The sequence below is a fragment of the Zeus faber genome (assembly GCF_960531495.2).
Source record: "Zeus faber genome assembly, chromosome: 4".
Lineage (NCBI taxonomy): Eukaryota > Metazoa > Chordata > Actinopteri > Zeiformes > Zeidae > Zeus > Zeus faber.
Genome location: NC_137191.1, coordinates 18,072,958 through 18,085,400, shown reverse-complemented (window position 1 = coordinate 18,085,400; position 12,443 = coordinate 18,072,958). Strand labels below are relative to the sequence as shown.

Genomic DNA, 12,443 nt, shown 5'->3' with positions numbered 1-12,443 from the left:
ACTAAATATTTGTTTGCTCCTCTGATTTAAATTAGGAGGCTAATAACTACACAGAGAAAAGTGGCAACATGTGTATATGTGGGAGGGTGTGCGCCCCACTGTCACCGGGGAGGAAGGCAACGTACTGTACTCAGAGGAATAGGGTAATTAGAGAGACTATATTTAATATCTGGCAAACAAACATAGACACACACACACACACACACACACACACACACACACACACACACACTAATACATCGACACTTTCTGACACAGAGGAGACAGGAAAATAGACAAAGTTACACACACACACACACACACACACACACACACACACACACACACACACACACACACACACACACACACACACACACAGATATGATTATGTGGCGTTTGACTGGATTACATAGTTCTTTAGTATTATGGCTAAGATAAGATCAGTCGGCCGTCCTCGGGATAAGTGCAAGTGCTTGTGGGAAGGCTGTAGCGAGGGGATGAAGGAGAGTGAGGCGCTATTATCATGATAGCTGGCTAAGCTATTACTGGTGTGACAAAATGGAGAGGCCTTATCCACTGGGAATGGATGAGAAAGGCGGCGAGCAAAGCAGCAGGGGCATCGGTCTGGAATAATGTGACTTCCCCATGTTAAATCTAAATGTGGACGCACACACACGCACGTACGCACACACGCACATCGACTGCCGTCACCAGCCAGTGAAATTCATATCCGAATCAAATCCAAACTGTACTGGAGAAGTGGGTCACTGAGTGCCTCTCCCATTGGGTGTATAAAGTTGAGGAGATAACGAGAAGATAGAAAAATGACAACGAGAGAGGAAGGCAGGCGCGTGTGACTGAGAGGGGGGGAGAAGTAGAAGAGGACGAAAAGGACAGCAATTACACAAAGCAGTGCCAATTGTGTGGGGAAAGAAGTTCAACAAAAAGGACTGAGGGGCGGATTCACAGCCACTAAACCGGCAAATAACAATAAAAGCGAGCGTCTAATTCACAAAGCACTGCAAACGGTGAAAGGCACCACCTACTGCGCTGCCACGCAAATTGCGTCTGGGTGCGCTGGTGCTATTTGCACGCATTTCAATGAGATATTATTCATACATTTGGTGCAAAATTGGTCCCTTTCTATGCAATTGAGCCTCGTCGAAAAGAAACCATTCAATTCACAAACACCGGCGCTAATAGCCACACGCAGTTGGAGTGAAATTATTACCGTCTGCAGAGACCTGGTGGTAATTGCGCAAGACAAAAAAGAAAAACAAGCCAGCAGGGCCTCCGCTCACTGCACGATCGGAGCTACACCCCTCCCCCTGTCCCCCCGTTACCCACAGGCTGACCTCGCATTTAAAAGGACCCTGACATAATTATTACAATTACGCCATCCCAAGGTAGCAATGCCTTGAATGGTAGCGGTCCGCCGTGGTTTTCAAAATGCACTCCAAAAGGAACTTGTTGAATAATTTATTGTACAAAAAAGGCATTTCAAACGTTGTCAAAAATGGTTCCAAAACTCCAACTAAAGTGGTCAAAATTGGCATTGAGCCACAGATGGTATTGAACCTCTTAGGCCCATGGACAGCTCCAGACCGCCCCAGAGCTGAAAGGCAGCGGCGTTCCGCCCCGCACTGTAAAAATTAACTTTGTGGTCGGGTAATAAATAGACTGTGTGGGAAGAGTTAGTTTCATTATTGATTTGCTTATACTATTTAAATATTTTATACGTAACCTAAAAATACAAAGTCAATTTTAATCTAAAAGTATAGCGTGTTTGAATTTGCGGATCCGCAGCCCGACGCAAAACAAGGGCGAATTGCACTCAAATTGCAGCAAAACGTAATGGCTGTGTTTGTGCCTGTAGATCATTAGCACAATGTATTTTGTGAAACGGACGCTGACACGGGGCAGATAGCGGGCGCAATTAATACGCAAATTGTGATGCTATTCGGGGCCACAATGCATTCTTTATGAATTTGCCCCTGAGATTTTACTTCACACATGTAACAAACATGTATGTGTGTGTGTACGGCTACACTCACCCCCCCTGCAAGGCTGCTTTATCTCTAGCTCTGATATATGTGTGTGTGTGTGTGTGTGTGTGTGTGTGTGTGTGTGTGTGTGTGTGTGTGTGTGTGTGTGTGTGTGTGTGCATGTGCATGTGCGTGCATGCGTGCGTGCGTGCGTGTGTGTGTGTGTGGTGTGTGTATGCGCGTGTGTGTGCCCTGTTTAGACAGCACGGTTTGCTGCTGGGGTGGGGCACGGGAAGCTCTGCTTCCTTTTCGGAGATAATAATCATTTCACCCGCTGTATATACATCACATGCATTATTGAGAGGCATCTGCAGCGCCGGCTCCTCGGCTGCCACACAGGCGGGAGTGCTCGTGTCTCCGCTTAAAGCCGGCGCCGTTTAGAACTCACGAGTCTGCATAACAGTGGGCTGCCAGAGCTGAGTGAAAAAGGTACAACTGCTCGAGGAGAGTCGGGGCAAAAAGAAAAACACCGTTTCCAATGTATGTAAATGGATTCCCCCACACAAACAGGTCCACCAATATAAATGCGGAAAATTCCAAAAAAAGCAAATAATATCTTACGAATGGGTAAAAGAACGCAAGTGTTTTTTTTTTATGTATCTTTAAATGTGGTGTAAAGTGTTTGAAATGGTTCAAACCTCAGCGTCGGTCAATGTACAAAATTCTTCAAATGAGAATTTCTCAGCGGATTATGTGATAGCCCCGCACTCTCTAAAAGAAACAAAACAGCTGTTCCGATATTGATTATGTGTACACAGATGCAGAGAAAGAATTAGATATTGTATCATTATAAAAACATTGCTTGGGGATCTGCAGTGTGAGGCATTGCCTGAAAGGCCCTCGATGTGTAGACTCTCCATCATTGCTTCATGAGTAATTGCCAGGATTGAATGAGGCTACACACCAAACGTATATGCATAATGCATGCTCGGAGAAAGGGGGTAAAGCATGGAATTATGGTAGGTTAAGTATCAAAAGAGGGCTAAAAATGCAAGAATATATCAGGATTTCCTCTGCCTTGTAGTGTGTGCTGGAAATATATTATATTAGAATTGATCGACTACATTGAGTGTGCTTTCCACATGAAATGTAAATTATTAGTAGGCCTGTGTTTCGGCACGATTCCTGCAATACAATATGAATTACAATACAGGGGGCACAATTCAATATAGCGATACACTGTGAAAACATTTTTAAAACACTTATTCCAACACAGTCATACCACCTATCAAGGAGGTGGTGGAATACGAGACAAAAAAAAAACAACCCTCCATCTTTCCTGAATGTGTTCATCGTTCATACATTGAATATCAATGTGGTGCCTTTAAGGATATCGTTTTGGAAAAATATGGCTGCTCTCAACCACATGTAGATTTGATTTACTTCCCTGATGATTAGAGTCACACAGATGGCACTGAAGCATATGCACACACTCACTCACACACACACACATGCACACACACACACACACACACACACACACACACACACACACACACACACACACACACACACACACACACAGTACACACTGGCACGGAGCCATAAACAAAGCTTAAATATAGCGATGGAGATGCTAATGCGTGCTTTCTCTGATACAGAGCCCCAGGAAGGAACACACTGAGATCGCACATGGAAATGCTCTTCGGCTGGAAATTGGAGAAAATTTGCTCATGTGACATACGAGTCGAAAGGCAGAATATCTTGAAGGGAAAACGAAAACTTTGGTGGCTCTCTTGCGCCAGTTAACGACGATGAGTTCGAACACCGGCAAACCGTGAGTTGATACCGTTCCGCACATGTTCGGTGGGAAACAAAAAACGGCTCTTGAAGCAGGTCCTTTCAAGCGAGCGCCATGCTGTAGATGTATGGTACAAATGATATCATCTTTGATTCATGCGAGTTGCTCACATAGCCGAATCGAGTGACAAAACAAGTTGTTGTGTAATGATGAACTTCATTTATTAAAATAACATTTTGAAGAACACGAAAGCTTAAATTGACGGTTGTTTTCCCATCGTTTCCTCCATATTGCTCCTTTACTTCCTGTCAGCTTTTGTGGATAAAAAAAAACCAAACAATAATAACGTTAAATTAAAAATGTGCCCTATAGGATTTTTTCAGTCATCAATATCAGTTCTGTTCTACATGTTATGTCGCTAATAAAACTGCTTTCCCAATGCGTTTCAGGAGGACTGCATGTTGTATTGTCAACGGGGTGTGAAAATGCCCAATAATTACGTCTCAATGAGCCATGATATCAGTAGTAATGACATCATCCATAGCAGTGCCTTCCACGCGCTGCATGCAAACCAAGTTATGCAACCAGAGGGGGCTTTTTGAACACATGACAAAAACGAAATATAACATTCAGAAACACACGCACGAAACACACATAGGAGTTGGTATCAAAAAAGGGTTGTAGCTCTGTTGTCGGTAGCTCACAAAAGCAAGTGCAAAACGTGTGGTACGGGGTTAACTGCGACAAGAAGCAGGCCTCAAACGTTTACGACACCTCAAATCCCCCCATGGGGAGTACGGGTTTTATATGACGACTATTTGTCAAAAAAAGCCTGAAAGGAGTAGAACCAGACTTCATCATCAACACTTAAACAGGCTTTGCAGCCTTATTGCCACACCATATATCATCTGGGCCGACAGAAGAAACCCCAGACATAATCACACAATATTTGTCAAAAGTTACGCCGCTGCCGATCTGGTGAAATTGGCGTCCACAAAACATATGAGGAACGTCAAGAGGGCCGTGGGATTCCTAACTCCCTCAAACACATGGCTTACTCTCGACAAACTCGACGGCGGCAGAATGCGAAAGGGAATGCGAAGAATCCAAGGCACGGATGAACAACGCGGCGAAATCCCCTCAAAGGAGATATTACAGGGGGCGTGGCGGTGGCTCAATCCAGCCATCATCTCTCTTCACTGCTCTCTACAATAAAAAAAGAAAACCCCCTAAAAAAAAAAGAAAGTCAAATAAAAAGGTATTACAGAGTGGGAACTGTGTCATTGCAAACTCACGGATCCACTCCAGAAAGAATGAACCTATTGAAGAAAGTCCGTATGACGTGGGTTTGCTCTGAGCTTAATTCACAGTGGTGGAAAATAGAACATATCCTTGAAGATGTGGCTCTCACAGCTATCTCCCGTAATCATCGTATTTGGGGATTACACCTGTTTGAAACTCCCATCCTCCGAGCTGCTTTATACTCACTATGACTGAAAAAGTGTCAGACTAGAGCTCAATGGATGGACGCTGTCCTGCCTGCGATCAACAAAATGCCATGATAAATGAGATGCTGTTTGAGAACGTTACATATGATTTGAGTGGAAGCCCACATCGCCTTAACAGAACCTGCCAGGCATTGGTGGGCTATTTTGACAGCAATTTTTTATTTTTCATTTTTTTAGGTGACATAGGGATGGCACTCAAGGAGAAGGGAGCTGATTGAAGAGTGGGAGGTAATATGGGTCTAAAGGACACAAACATTTGATCAACTGATTTGATAAAGACCATGGACTTGTGTGAGCTGTGTATGGGTTTGTATGTAATCCTGACAGATAATATGGTTTTGCATTTGGACTTGTTTTGTGGGACTGTATCAAATATATCAAAAATAATGCCAATGCTTAATATCAAGGTGCTTGTGAATAGCGTTAGTAAATAAGGTCCTTATAAGATGCTTATTAACATTATTGTGTTAATAACACTATATAAGTGTTAATAATTGCATTTATTAGCAGTTAACTATTCACGTATTAACAATTAACTATGCTTTTATTATGTGTTAAGACTATATATGTGTTAATAACAGCTTTTATTAAAAGTTAATGATAGCTTTTTTAGCAGATAACTATGCACTTATCAACAGTTATCTTTGCTTTTATTATGTGTTAATATGACTATATAATAGTCTAATAACAGCAGTTATTATTATTTTCAAAGAATATTTATAAATGAAATGAATTAAAAATCCTATATATAAATAAAATAAAATAAAATAAAACCAGCATGTGAGTCACAATGTTCAGCTCATGTGAGAAACAATAAAATAAAATAAAAATATAATTATTATTATTATAATTTTTTGGTATAAAACGGGTTGTTGGTTGCTGGTTCCTACTTGTATTGATGTAATTACTGATGTTTTTTACAACTTTTTCAGAATACCCTTTCCAATATACAATTCACCTCAATGGTGAAAGATACTGTGATTGTACTAACAATTCTACTATTTTTTTTGATTTATAGAACATTCTCTTTGTGGCAGCATGTGGTTGAAAGTGATGAAAACTAAAAAAAAAAAGTTTTCAAAAAAGCTTAAAGTGTGTTTTTGTGCTTATCGCAAAAATATTGTATTTATATATATATTTTTTGTTCACATTTTATCAACCTTTTACCTTTTACCTTTACCTTTTACATGTAGCGCTCATTCCAGATGGAGGAGCTGCGAAAAGCATAGGTAACTGTTAATAAGTGCATAATAAAGGATTTATTAACCTTAACAAGGCTCTGGTCTCGCTTTAGATCTGGTAGCTGCAAAAAGCATAGCTGCATAGTTAACTTATAATAAATGTTGTTATTAATGCTTATATTCTTTTTAAACCATAATCAAAGCGTGGTTAACTGTAAATAAATAAATAGTTAACCACTAATAAATTACATTATTAACACTTTAATATCGTTATTAATGCAATAATAATGTTATTAAGCATCTTATAATGACCTTATTGACTATTAACTAAAGCTTATAACAAGCACCTTTATATAAAGCGTTACCAAAACAATTTAAATAAATAGTGTGGACTAGAGCTGTCACGATTATTAATGGCCTGATCATAATTATAATTAATTATCTGAGCTGTCTGTGATCATTTTGTAAGATCATTAGATTCTGCAATCATGCTTCTATCCAAATTCAGGGGGCATTTTAAAACAATGTTCGAAATAAATCGTAAAAAATTAGCTGTGATTCCATCAACTGGGTCGAGGCAAATGAACTATCTACTCAATATTTAATGTCAATAGACAGCTCTTCTGCAATAGGCAGACATGTATTATAGGTTTATATTCGGATAGTGGCATAAAATGAACTAAGAAAGACAACTAAAGTGTTAATGGTAATTATTTGTGTGGCAGCTAAATGGTGATGACAGTGAGTATGAGATGAAAGACAGGACGACAGAAAGCAACTTCTGCCTCACTGTGCCTTTTAGCGACAACTAAAATGAAAAGTCCGTGTTTATAGAAACCACAGTTTGCCAAGAACCAGTAGGGAAATCAAGCTGTTAGACTGTAAGGGGCAAACTGCACCAGGAGCAGACTGTAGTACCATGTTGTAAAGGCCACCAAACCCACTGGATGGTCAGTTCTCATCTTAGTTGATATAATTTACGCCAATTTTAGTTTTCACGGACAGCATATAGAGCATTTTATTAGCACCATAAAATACAGTTCACATTTCAGTGTGCACGCATAACGGACGGCTTTGTCTTAAAACCCGACAGGCCACGGAGCTCTGGGAGACCCACATGACATCATCAATGATTAAAGCTAGGCCACGCAGCCTTAATAAATGAGCCTATTCATGAAATCAGGGCATCCACCTTTTATATGAACTCTTGAAAAGAGTGAATGAAAAACCCAGACCATTTTAAACACTTTAATAACGTGTGATTTTTAATATGCTACAATAAATGTAACATAAAAATCAGATCTTTTTAACAAGAAGTTGGGTTTGATTTGTTGTGTAGCCAGCCACAAATAATTAGGAATTCTGTTTAAATCGGATGCCTGCTCTTTGATTAACAAATGTCCAAGCAAACTCGAAGAAAACACACCCGAACTTGCAGTGTGTTGAGGTAGAGTTTCCGCTTCCTCGGTGGTAAACCAGTCTGTTTGTGCATTTGCTATGAGCGTGGCTGCGAATGTGTCGAACTGTTGGTGGCTGTGGGTTAGGTTGGGGTGTGTGTGTTTGTTTGTGTGTGTTGTGTGTGTGTGTGTGTGTGTGTGTGTGTGTGTGTGTGTGTGTGCGTGCGTGCGTGTGTGTGCGTGTGTCTGTGTGTGTGTGTTTGTGTATGTGTTAAAGAGTGTGTTTCAGTGTATATTACCCGCGCGTGTTGTGAGATTTTCTCATCATCACTTCAATGGCGTTGCGTTGTCCTCAAAAGACACAAGACCTTCAGAGGCTCCCGGCCCTCGTACCGGCGCTCCCATTCATTCAACACGACACCGTCAACAAAGGTGACCCAGATCAAACTGGTCGCGGCCTCGCAGGAAATATAAACAAACCGTGGCATACATCCTAACCAGCCCGACATGAAAGCGAGAGCGAGACCTGAGAGGACGAGGGGGAGGGAAGGGGTGGGGAGCCCAAAAATATGGAGAACAATAGGGAATGAGCTTTAAGAACAATAAAAGTGTGTTGTGCTGAGGAGCTGGGGGGGTAACAGCGCAAGCCACATGACAGAGACTTTTCCGGCCAAACACACATTCCATATGTTCATTTAGCAGCAATGTAAATCCACAGTTTATGAAGCTTCCCAAAAGTCGTTGTTAATAGTCACAGGGGGGGGGGGGGGGGGGGGTGAATGAATCGTATCCATTTCGCTTTCCTCCGGCAAAATCAACTGACGCCACGGAGTGAAGCTTTCGACCAGCCTCCGAACCGACTGGGTGTTGTGAAATGATGCGTGTAATCCTCAAAAAGCTAAATGGATCGTGCTTTTTGTTTGAGTCGGTGTGGCCAGAATTACTATGGAGTGTGAATGGTAATATGACACGCGGGGGAAACGGCCCGGAGTGAATCATACGCCATGTGGGCCCCGTCTGTTCCTTGAAAGGCTTTCTCGTCGGACAGAGCATCAAATCGCACGTGGATTTGATGGGGACAATTGACTTGATGTGTCTCAATGTGTCTGGCATTCATCTAATCTCATGACTGATTCCACTGTCACAGGAAAATCAACAGCACAACAGCGACTGTATGAACCTCCTACGGATGCTGCTGCTGTGTGTATGTGCGTGCGTGCGTGTGTGTGTGTGTGTGTGTGTGTGTGTGTGTGTGTGTGTGTCTGTGTGTGTGTGTGGGTGTGTGTGTGTGTGTGTGTGTGTGTGTGTGTGGTATACACTCGAGCATTAATGGGACATTAGGATCATCAGGACACATTTAATGTCCTCATAATCTCAAAGGCTTTAATGCTGTACAAATTTTTTTTTTTTATGCATCTTCTGATTAACTCTCATTATTCAGTGTGTGTGTGTGTATGTGTGTGTGTGTGTGTATTTATGTGTGTGTGTTCGTGTGTGCGTTTGTGCGTATGTGCGTGTGTGTGCGTGTGTGCTTGTGTGCGTGGGTGTGTGCGCGCGTGTGTGGCACTATGCCACTTACATTATTATCATGTAGCTCACCATTACCAGGCTTGTTCGGCCATGGAGGATTATAGCATAGACAGGTCTTTGTCTTTTTTTTTTTTTGGGGCACTTTGTGAAGCTCTTATGTTCCAACAGGTTGAAATTTAAATCAAATGTACAGACGGGATGTGCACGGGTGCATGCACACGCGTGTCGCGGCTCACGCTGTCAATCACGGCGGCACAATTATTCCCAGAGACCCGAGTTCAGCTGCAGGAAATGAGAAAGCCTAACAGAAGCGGGTAGCGCGACAGAGAAAGGAGAAGGGAATAGTCAAAGGGCCACATTGTGCTTCCAACCATGAATAGGAAACACAGGGAGCCCCGTGCACATGCAACAAGGAAACCAAGGGAAAAAATTGACTTTTTAACAGTCGAGAAACACGACCCTCAATGCCTGTTCAGGGAAGACGTAGGGCACATGATGGATAAACAATCTATATTTGGTTTTGATGGAAGACCTATGAGAGTCTTCTAGGAACAAGTGGTTAGCCGCCCCACACACACACACACAAACACACACACACACACACACACACACACACACACACACACACACACACACACACACACACACACACACACACACACACACACACACACACACACACACACACACACACACACACACACACACACGGTATGATGAACAGGATGCTTCACATACCTTAGATTCAGGGTCAGTTGTTCGTCCTTAGCCCTCAGCAGATCTCCCACTGAGAATGTGGCACTACCCAGGAATGTGCTCTGTGGACCCAAGAAAACAGAATAGAATTAAAAGGTTCAGATCACACAGGTCCCCACAGCGGAGGAACAAACAGAAGTTTTGGACAAACAAAATTGAACATAAAAGCAATAGAAAATCAATACATGTCCCAACCAAGGTGTCAGCCGAGCGGACCACTCCAGTCGAAATGCATCGAATGGGCACGTTCAGAAACCGCCGCCAGCGCCTCGTGCTGCAAAGCCCTGTCCATTCTATTGCGCCTGGCCATGTTGACACAAAGGCATAGGGATGGAGGATTCTCTCTCTCTCTCTCTCTCTCTCTCTCTCTCTTCCTCCCTCTCACTTATCCTCTACACCCCTTTTCCTCACAGTTCTGACAGCGTCTGGTTGCTGCGGGCCAGGTGTGGATAAAGGTGTCCACTCACCAGAACTGGGTCAGGGAGAGTAAGCTATGAAACAAGCCCATCAATAACCAAAGAAGACAGGGCCACATTCCCAACACACACACATGCACGGACACACGCACACACACACACGGTAGCCCTCCACCTGCAGCTGAGGCACATGCACGCTTGCCGCAGGATGGGAGGTCTGAGACCAAGCCAAGGACGTCGATGACTGGGCTCTGCTCAAATTATGAAGGCAGCACTGTGCAGATTTAACCACAAACAACCTTGAATTTTTTAAACTATGAGGAGTCCAGTTGCACTTTCGTTGAATTTAAATTATATGTATATTTCAACATTTTATCTTAATATGCTATTATTATTAATATGGCTTCGCTTATAATTAGACCATCAGAGTTTGAAATATTGCCGCTGTTGGCTCCATTGACCCTGAAATGCACGGCCCATGTCTCGGGAGACAGAATTGTCCCAACCTGTCTTGTCCACTCCTGGCCAAAGGCAATAAGCTAGAGAACATCCCCTCGCAAGAATAAAATAAAATGACTGATATTTCTGTGGAAACTGTATAGCGGTTGAATTTTAAGTTGATACCCTCACAATCGAATTAACCGCTGGACGTGGGGTCGGTGTAAGTTGGCGCGCAGATAGCACTCCCTGCCGCCAGACGGCCGAGGTGCACGTACAGCGCGCGGCACGGGACCAGCGACGGGGTCACGGGGGTTTGAGTCGCTGGACGCGGGTCAGAGGTGGAATGGTAAAGCCTGGTTAAGTGAATGTGACAGATTTGAGTCCCGGCGGCCACAACAAGGCAGCCAGGCCACAACTGTTGCACTCCCCCCGTTAGGGGGGAGTGCAACAGTTGCAACCCGTTTGGCCACCCGTTTGGCCACGCTGATCAATGTAACCTCACTCGTTCTCCTTTTCTGTTGTTGAGCTGCTCTCCCTCTCTCTCTCTCTCTCTCTCTCTCTCTCTCTCTCTCTCCCTGCCTCTTTTCAAACTGCCGCAGTCCCCTGTAGCTGAAAAAAGGGCATCCTGTCTACTGACCTTTTCTCGCGATCATTTCCTCCCCAAACCTTTTTCCTCTAACCGACACAAAACCCCATATAATGTACTGCCAACCATGCACACACACCCCTACACCAGCAGAGAAAGAGGTAAGCACAGGGGAACAAGAATCAACAGGCGCCTGCACGCACTCAACCACACACACACACACACACACACACACACACACACACACACACACACACACACACACACACACACACACACACACACACACACACACACACACACGCATACACTCTCAAACAGACAAGGAAGTCCACTTACAGTTCCGGTGTACACAAGCGTACCAGCAGCAAACGTGACAGGGTGAAAGAGAGGGATGAAAGGTTTATTATCTAATATTGGCCTCGTCCAATATGGGCGAGATAAACCCGAAAAACACGACGACGGCAGAAGGCCGTTCCAGGTGGTTGTGGAGCGTTATTATGCCTCCGTGTGACCATTACGTGCACACTGATAAGGAGAGTCGGGTAAATGGCCTAAGGAATCCGTTCCTTAGCATCTTTTTATGGCCTTTCTCAACGAATGCTATGAAGTAATGAACCTCTGGAGACCTGGCTCCTCGCGGAAGATCAAAGAGGCTGCACTGTGGAAAATGAGAGAATGATGGGAGGAAGAGGAGGAAGAGGAGGAGGAGCGGGGTGAAAAAGGAGACAAATGATGCTCTCAGAGAGGAGTGATCCCGATGCTCTCGTTCCGGTGCCGCCATTCGGGGGCCTCTCTCTCTCTCTCTCTCTCTCTCTCTCTCTCCCTCCCTCGCTCTCTTTCTCTCTCTCTCTGTCTCG

At 43.6% G+C, this 12,443-nt stretch overlaps 1 protein-coding gene across 1 annotated transcript in view; it reads right to left on the bottom strand.

Annotated features, from left to right (window-relative positions):
• The window catches only part of inpp4b (inositol polyphosphate-4-phosphatase type II B), a gene marked incomplete at its 5' end in the record, with an annotated part of 143,559 nt that overhangs the window by 81,110 nt on the left and 50,006 nt on the right, over nucleotides 1–12,443 (bottom strand). The window contains one exon of the mRNA XM_079999460.1: nucleotides 10,123–10,202. Coding sequence (XP_079855586.1) covers nucleotides 10,123–10,202 — 80 coding nt within the window. The remainder of the gene's footprint in view (nucleotides 1–10,122; nucleotides 10,203–12,443) is intronic.